The sequence below is a fragment of the Oncorhynchus clarkii genome, chromosome 16 (assembly GCF_045791955.1).
Source record: "Oncorhynchus clarkii lewisi isolate Uvic-CL-2024 chromosome 16, UVic_Ocla_1.0, whole genome shotgun sequence".
In the NCBI taxonomy this organism is placed as follows: Eukaryota; Metazoa; Chordata; class Actinopteri; order Salmoniformes; family Salmonidae; genus Oncorhynchus; species Oncorhynchus clarkii.
Window position 1 is genome coordinate 41,485,356 of NC_092162.1, and position 8,729 is coordinate 41,494,084.

At 39.3% G+C, this 8,729-nt stretch overlaps 1 protein-coding gene across 10 annotated transcripts; it reads right to left on the minus strand.

Moving 5' to 3' along the window:
• Positions 1–381: 381 nt before the first annotated feature.
• On the minus strand, positions 382–7,815 carry LOC139368485 (skin secretory protein xP2-like). Of its 10 annotated transcripts, none has more exons than XM_071107422.1 (9): positions 7,510–7,815; positions 6,326–6,385; positions 4,224–4,259; positions 3,889–4,110; positions 3,685–3,762; positions 2,511–2,639; positions 2,305–2,385; positions 1,653–1,859; positions 382–1,449 (listed from the first exon to the last, which is right to left on the minus strand). In XM_071107422.1, the coding sequence occupies exons 1-9, from the start codon at positions 7,528–7,530 to the stop codon at positions 1,396–1,398; spliced, it is 888 nt and encodes a 295-aa protein (XP_070963523.1). In that variant the 5' UTR covers positions 7,531–7,815; the 3' UTR covers positions 382–1,395. The 10 variants fall into 10 exon arrangements, with proteins under 10 accessions (XP_070963523.1, XP_070963524.1, XP_070963527.1 ...); XM_071107423.1 differs by having other exon boundaries at positions 4,224–4,253; positions 7,510–7,781; XM_071107426.1 differs by lacking the exon at positions 3,685–3,762.
• Positions 7,816–8,729: the final 914 nt, after the last annotated feature.

The following is an 8,729-nucleotide window of genomic DNA, read 5'->3' on the forward strand; positions in this document are numbered from 1 at the left end:
ACCTGACCAATGACACAACAATCAGAGCCGTTGCTTGGGTGATTAGCAAGGGTGCCGTTCAGTGTGTTTCCAAGTTGTATGTATTCAATGAGGTGTGGCCTTCAAACATACTGTAAGACAGACAGCTTGGCTTCTTACTTCAGTCATGCGAGATAAACTTGTTGGGTCATGTCTTTTTCAGTTATTGCAACACTTGGTAATCCTGTCTGATGATAACATGAGCAATAATTTAAGTTAACCCTAAATACTTTGATTCTTATTTCCTCCCTGATCAATTTTTGGCCTAAATTGACACATAGAAAAAAACAAGGAAAGAAATACTGTACACATGTATTCTCTTTAAACAGTTACAGAAAAAGTCCTTTAATAAGACACATGTGATGTTATGGTACCATATATTTGTGAAGGGTTGGCACAGGAAATTATCTATTTGCAGATTCTATATATAGTAAATAGATGCAGAAATAAACAGACACGATCCCCAAAATTATAACAGTTTCCATACAGGTACACATACAGTATGTTAAACAGTTCAATCACATGAAAACAAACCACCATTTTTAGGAAAACCCTTAGGAAAATGTAAATCAGCTTTGATTCGTGACTATGCAGTATTAGCTCTATAGACTACCAGGTGATATGTGCAGCCCAACAAACGTAACGATTGTGATGTCCCCCTGTGTATGATTATAATAATGAATGGTATATCATATTATATATCATATATTTGATATTTATCATCAATGATATGGTTGCATCCATGTACAGTTCCTGCCAAGTTAAAAAGAACATTGTAACGTGCACGTGTTAATCATTAATCAAAACATAATCAACATTTCCCCCACTCCTCCAATATATTCCATTAGTACTGCTTTATCTCAAGCTGAGCTTTATGCATCTATTCTACAAACCATCCTATGAACTTATCTGAAACCGTCGAATGCACTTCACAAGTTATTTCAGACTAATTCTATTTTTACACCATGTGGGGAAAAAAAATGAAGCAAAACGTTACATATCGCATTACGTCATTAGGTGCATTGATCTGTCAAAGCAAGGGTAAATGATGCATAATTTATAGAAAGAGAGGTTAAGTTTAACAGCACAGGCAACAGAAAATGGATGTTTCTCCCAGTACAAGTCACTAACAACACCTCTTTCTACCTATCAAGCCTTTCAACCAAACATGTATTTTACCTCCTTGACAAAGAACAACTCTCTGAAATACTCCACAATGACTAGACCAGACCAGTTACAGCCTCTGTCCCTCAACGAACTTGCTCTTACCACCATCCCTTCAATAGTGCGAACAGATGATAAAAAATGACGTATCTAACAAATCAAAAGTTGATTTCCAGATTATTCTGGGGAGGGCAAATAAGGGATGTTTCCTTTTTATTTGGTCTTCTCTGGTTCTGTTTGTACTCCTGCATCTGACTGGCGTTTCCCCTGCAAGGAAAGGAAAGGTTTTTTTCACTTATCAATGTAGAACGTTATATGAGAATCTACATTTGATTTTTCTCACATGACTTTTCCATAAGCAATATCTCTCGACATTTCATTGTAAAGAATGGCTCACAGTCATAATAAATTGCTGAGGCCATCTAGTGGTGGCACATTTGATTAAGAGCGGAATTGCCAATTCAGCCCACCAGGTTTTTGAAGAACAAGTGGATGGAGTTCCTCTTCTCCAGCCTCTTAGGGAGGACGGGGGAATTGTCCCCACCCTCGGAGGGTCCTGATGCTGGCTTGCTGTCCACAGCAGGGATCTCTGGGGCCTTTGGTTCTTCCTTGGCCACACTTGGGCCAGCTATTGCGTCTGCAGCTGGTGCTGGGGCTTCCTTTTTTGGCTCAGAAGCCTGATTAAATTACGACAAATAATCAAAAGATACATTTCTGAGTGTAATTTGTATCATGTAATGTTAATCGTAAAGCCATTCCTCGATCAAAAGTTGTATTATGACGTTGCACTCCTTTCTCTCACCAGGTAAAGCTGAGCCCACACATTAATACATTAACTAGCACAATGCAAGAGCACAATTGACGCAAAGAAATAACGACTAGATTAATGGGAGCATTGTTCTGGTTGGTAAATATATAATTTATAGAAATTAGAAATGGAAAAACTATCACTAGTCTAACCAGCTGTTTTTGGATCATGTGTATTCAACAGATATTAATTGATCTACCAGATAATGTACATTATTTGTGCAGGGTATTTCAATATGGTAGTACCAGCATAAGCTGAACTCAGTGAGATCACTCTTGTTAATTTCACACTGGCTCTCAGGAATGGTAATTTACCCCTTTGAAAGGTTTCTTGAGGAGTCGGACTCCACTTGTTGAAGCCGTCTGGACTTTTGAAGCCATTTGGTTTAGCAGGTCCTCAAATTCACACCATTCCGTTATTGTTTATCACATTTGCACATTTTCCTGTCTTTCCAATATAACTAGCATGTGTAGTTCCCGTTGAGAACCAAAGTGGGATGTAAGTAAAATATCTGCCTTACCTTGGGCTTGAAAAAAGAAAAGGAGGCTTTGGCTACAGCCGGTTTCTTCCCCTCTTTCGGTGCAGGTGCCGGTGGTGGTTCTGGTTTGGCAGAGGCCTCCAGAGTAGCCGTCTTTGAGGCGTCTATCTCCTATATCGAAACAGCAGAATAAAATTTTTTAGTTATGAGCCCTTCTCAGGAATAAGGTGTGTATAAAGGCACACAAAACCCTAATCAGCCACCTGGTGGAACCAGAAAAGAACCCACCAAACAGAGAAGAAAGAAGAAAGACACAAGGGGGGTGAAAAGCTATACTCTGGAACCAAAACTGGTACTGTAAAAGAGATGTGATGTACTTTGCCCCTGAGGGGCACCCTATTGATGAGACTAATTATAACTGATAGTGTGAATACCAAATTTGACCATGCAACCCGACCGAAAGAGAAAAAGACGGCACAGGGTGGATGGAGTATGCCAAGAGAGCACTTCTACCTGTACAGCAACAACTGGCTGTGGCTCCACTGCTTCCACTGTCTGTGGAGGGCAGAATGATGTTGATCTGAACATGTGCCGTATAACACACTATCTAGGCTTTATACTGAATGGGCAACATGGCAAGGCACAGGTAGGTTTGTAAAAGCACAGTTCACCACACAAATAAATACACAATACACATTCGCACACACACAGTCAGGATTGGAAAACAGAGTCAAATTCAGTTTCTGAAATCAATATTCGGTCTGCTGTTATATACATTGTTACTTTGGGCTCAAATGACTGAATTAGATCTGGTTGGATTTCTGATGTTGTGGGATACTGTTAATGTTCACGGATGATGAATGAATGCAGACCTAAGCTCATTCTCCACAAGCCATGCCTCAGTCTAGCTGATTGCGGTGCTATCATAGGTGTGTTTACTCCACATTGAGAAAAACATCAGCAATGAAACTCACAATATGTCATTTGAAGTATGAAGATAGGTCTACATTTACACGAATGCTCTGAGGGACTGCTCTGTTTGGTCTCTGTACTGATGTTCCGCACAAGAGAAAAGGCAGCAGTCTGTATGATATAGCTAGTAGATAGTGTACCCACAAGATGCAATGATTTTAATACAGTTATATGAAATGATGGATGTCACAGTGAGCTTAACTCTGTTAGTTTCAAAATGGCTGAATGTTGTATTGTCATTTACCACTGCAGGAGGCTTGGCAGGTGCACTGGCTCCACTTGTTGATTTAACCTTGATTTTAGACTTGAAGCCTAGCAATGCCTCAAATTCAGATCAAACTGTTATAATCTGACACAGACATTCATACATTATATTATTCTCTTTTACAGAAAGATCAATTTGCCAAATAATCATTTTAAGTGCCTTGCAGTGCCTGTATTGGCTTACCTTTCTGCTGAAAAGTCTGCTGAACGGGCTGTCAGATTTCGACTTGGTGGCCTCTGGTTCTTTGGCAGCATCCTTTGGTTCTTTTTTTGGTGCGTTTGTCACAGGTTGGGCTGCTATTTCTGCTTTAACCTCCATCTTAGGTGGTGCTGGGGCTGGAGGTGGGGGTGGTGGGAATGACATTCCTCCTTTGGCTGCTGCTGGAGCATCCACTACTTGTGCAGCCTATTCGAGCCAGAGGCACAACGGAAAAGGAAGCAAAATAGGAACAGTTGATCACCGAGGTCACAAAACATGATTTATGTATTTATTTATTTATGCATTCATTCAGTACTCACTGTAGTTTTTGCTGTTGGTTGGGCCTCTTTCTGTGACTGTTTTGTGACAACAACAAACAATAGTTAGTGCTGGTAATAAGGAGAATAATCAACATTCTGTTTCTGCTAAGAGATCATGTACCTTCTGTCTAAACAGGTTGATTAGAGGACCTGAAGAGGCATCTTTTGCAACTAATCTGTCGTGGACAGACTACGTAAACAATCGAACTCCTGAACAAATTAAGCAAGGTTTTAGTTCTGGTTTAACCAAGGTTATTTGCAACAGGCTCCACAGCTGGGTAAGACGCCCCTTGGCCTGCACAGCTATTCACAGCTGTGGCCTTCAACAGAAGATGGATGCCAGTCATGGCAGACTGCTGACACTACTAAATACTTGTTTAATAAGGCTCAAGAATCATTGGTCTGTTTAACTCAGCCTGTATTTGACATTTTTGGTATTCAATAGGATGAATTTATGCTTTTTTTCTGCAGCATTCAATAACAGTTACAATCACAGTCATCCAAAAGCCTCTCACTGTAGGTTAATATGTTGCAACTGTAGATGCAAGTGTAGATGTTAACGACGGCCATGTTGAGTGAGGCCTCATGTTACCAAAGGGATGAAAATGATAAGAGTTAAGAGTGAGATGTGTTTCACTTGTTATTTTTTCACCTTTGTTGGTGCAAGCAATGAGAAAGATGTTCTCTTTCTGCTGAAGGTAAAGTAAGGCAAGAAAAGCGGCCCTTATTATTTTAGATGACTTTACCAAAGGTAAATAATTGTATAGCATTAAATATACACTGAACAAAAATATAAACGCAACATGTAAAGTGTTGGTCCCATGTTTCATTAGTTGAAATTAAAGATCCCAGAAATGTTCCATACACACAAAAAGCTTATTTATCTGAGATTTTTTGCACAAATTTGTTGGCATCTCTGTTAGTGAGCATTTCTCCTTTGCCAAGATAATCCATCCACCTGATAGTTGCGGCAAATCAAGAAGCAGATTAAACAGCATGATCATTACACTGGTGCATCTTGTACTGGGGACAATAAAAGCCCAATCTAAAAAATATGTCACACAACACAACGGCACAGATGCAATTGGCATACTACTGCAGGAATGTCCACCAGAGCTGTTGACAGATCATTTTATGTTAATTTCTCTACCATAAGCCACCTCCAACGTTGATTTAGAGAATTTGGCAGTACGTGCAATCGGATTCACAACCGCAGACCACCTGTATGGCGTCGTGTGGGCGAGTGGTTTGCTGATGTCAACATTGTGAACAGAGTGCCCCATGGTGGCGTTGGGGCTATGGTATGGGCAGGCATAATACAATAGCATATCGATGGCAATTTGAATGCACAAAAAGGAGAATAACAAAGTGCTGGGGCTATGTTAACTCTTCATGAGCGAGATCTCTGACAGCACTATAACGTCTAAAATATACTTTGATTTTATTTAGTTGATTAGGAGCATAATCAAGCATTACAGGCCAAATGTTTTGCTATTCAGAGGCATATTTGGAATTATAACAGCATTATGAATTTTCCTTTTCAATACCAAATAAATGATAGTTCTTCAAGAGTGTTCGTAGTGGTTTCACAATGAATTTTTACAAAGTCTTGAAATAATTTGGCAAAGGTTACAGATTTATGAAGCAATGTCACTAATTTACATGAACTAATTTTAAATGTACTATAAAACAACCATTAGGCAATCACATATTTTGTGCATATCTATTCACTTAAGGACCTTACTATTAAAACTCTTCAATTTTTTAAACAACACAAATCCTCTTTAAACATCCACAAAAGGCCTATTGTGAGGCCCATTTGAAGGTATCTGTGACCAACAGATGCATATCTGTATTCCAAGTAATGTGAAATCCATAGATAAGGGCCTCATTTATTCATTTCAATTGACTGATTTCCTCATATGAACTGTAGTTCAGTAAAATCAAAATCAATCGTTGCATGTTGCCTTTAAATATTTTTGGTTCAGTATAGAATACAGCATACCATACTATAGGATCTCTGTGCATAATTGTATCTGTATTGAAAGTGATTCAGTGCTTTTGCATAATGTATTATGTTTCAAATAAAAATACATGCTTACTTGGTCTTTTGTAACATCAGGGGTGGCAGTTCCTTGCTTGTTTTTTTTGGTAGGAGTCACCTTGGTAAAACACAGACATATATATATATTGAGTCACGAGTGTCTGCGTACAATCTTGGAAGTCAGTCAAAATTGTGAGCTACCCGTTGTTTCCTACGAAAAGATCTAGCGCTTAAGTGTATGTTGATGTTGAATTTCTTTCTTTCAAATGAAATGCAATGCATACAGAAGATGACAGCAATGTTTATTTGGATAAGAGAGTTACTGTCACAGGGTACAGTGAAATGACTATTTTCCTAAATGTCTTTAAGTTAGTCATATAGCCATTGACGTCTACGGTTGTCCAACTGATGGCACACAAAGAAGCCCTTGGCAAAGCACATACAGTACATGCTCTCTCATTGTGACAGCCATTGTGCTCTGGAGATGGCGTAGGCCTTCCCTCGCTCTATCTTCATGCATTTCAACTTCCAATGACACAGGCCTCCCTTGTGAGCTCACACGATTGGCTGAACAAAAGACCACCACATTCCCGCATGTTCAAAGGATTTGATTAGCATGGCGCTGGGCCTATGTTCACTCTATATGGAGGCATAATTCCAAAAGAAGGCATGATGAAGAGAAACGACAATAGCTGCCTGTGTAATCATTCCTTCAAGATGTGGTCTCTCTTTCTTAGAGACACCCTCATTGCCCTTAGGCTGACGCTACACATATTTATCACACACAATGAGCGAGATCACTGACAGCACTCTGCAGTCTAAAAACACAATGGCATCACTGATGGAGCCCGCGTTCTCATTTAGTTGATTCGGAGCATAATCAAGCATTACAGGCCAAACGTTTTGCCATTCAAAAAACATATTTGGAATTCTGATAGCATTATACGAATCTTCCTTTTCAATACAAAATAAATGATGGTTCTTCAATTAGTGTTCGTCGCGGTTTCACAATGGATTTTTTTTTTTACAAAGGCTTGAAATATTTTGGCAAAGGTTACAGATTTATGAGGCAAGGTCACTCACTCATTTACACAAACTCCTTTTAAATGTATTATAAAAACAACCATTAGGCAATCACATATGTTGTGCATATCTATTCACTTATGGACGTTACCATTAAAACAACTCTTCAATCTTTAAACAACACAAATCAAAATCAATTGAATTTTTTTTTTGACTTACTAGTGTTTTAAAGAAGTTCATAACTGGATTATCTTCTGTTTGACTCTCACCCTCCTGGTTTTCCTCGAGGTGATTGCTTTCCTCGCCAATTCCGGGGCCTTTGACCTCCTCTGCCTCTGGACTAAGTTTGGGAGGCTTCACTAATGTCCTCCTTTACCTCATCAAGTGGCTCCTATAGACAACCACAAATAATTATCCCTCAGAAATGTGAATGTGTTGGAGCACTGGAGCTGATGTGCAAGCAATGAGTCTGTTCGATGCAGCATTGAGATCGGAGCACAATTCCAACCATGCCTCTGCCTACTTGGGGCACGATCAACAATCACCCTTTTATTATAGCCTGTCCCCCCCCCCCCCCCCCCACACACACACACTCATTGATATTCAGCAATGTTGGAGACTTCTGTCTCTCTTTTCTCTGAGAAATGACAGCAAACTCAAATATCCTGTTTTGTGGTATTCTAAGAAAACCCTCCATTCTTATCCAACAATATATACATTTCATTGAATATTTCTTACATTACTATGACTTAGTTTAAATGAAACAATGCTCCTTCATCATCTGGGCTTCACTCCAGTCATTGAACAAGACTATCTACTCAACAGGAACATGAGTTGACTCTATCTAATATGTCAACACATCCCACCCTCTTAACATAAACTCCCAAGACAGATCTTTACATTAGGAAAATATTCAATGAGAATAATTGAGTGGAATTTGAATGTAAGTTTCACGTGCACTAGCACAGTGAAATGCCTTACTTGCTTGCTCTTTCCCGACAATGCGGTAGTACTATAAAAAATAAATACAAAAAGTCAAGTAGAACAAAAAAACACATGAGAAATAGAAATAACAACACAAGAAAGTGGGTAAGCTATATACAGGGTCAGTTCCTGGGTCAGTGCCAATACCATTTTTACAATGTGCAGGGATACTGGAGTGGTACGGTTAGATGTGTATAGGATTAAGGTGACTACGCATCAGGATTTAGGCTAAACAGTGTAGCAGCAACGCATATGATGATGGCATGTGAGTGTGTGTAGTCAGTGCTTGTTGTGTGTGTGTGTGTGTGTGTGTGTGTGTGTGTGTGTATGTGTGTGTGTGTGTGTGTGTGTGTGTCAGTGTGAGTGTGTGTAGAGTTTGCATAGAGACTAGAGAATAGAGAAAAAAATCAATAAAATAGAAGGGTCAATGCAGATAGTCCATGTAGCCATTTGTT

Excerpts from the sequence above, each read along its gene's own strand:
- LOC139368485 (XM_071107422.1), bottom strand. The coding sequence starts at position 7,530 with ATGAACTTCTTTAAAACACTA. Across the intron at positions 6,386-7,509 it reads TGAACTTCTTTAAAACACTA|GTGACTCCTACCAAAAAAAA; the intron begins GTAAGTCAAAAA and ends TGTTTTACCAAG. Across the intron at positions 2,386-2,510 it reads TTTCTTTTTTCAAGCCCAAG|GACCTGCTAAACCAAATGGC; the intron begins GTAAGGCAGATA and ends TGTGAATTTGAG.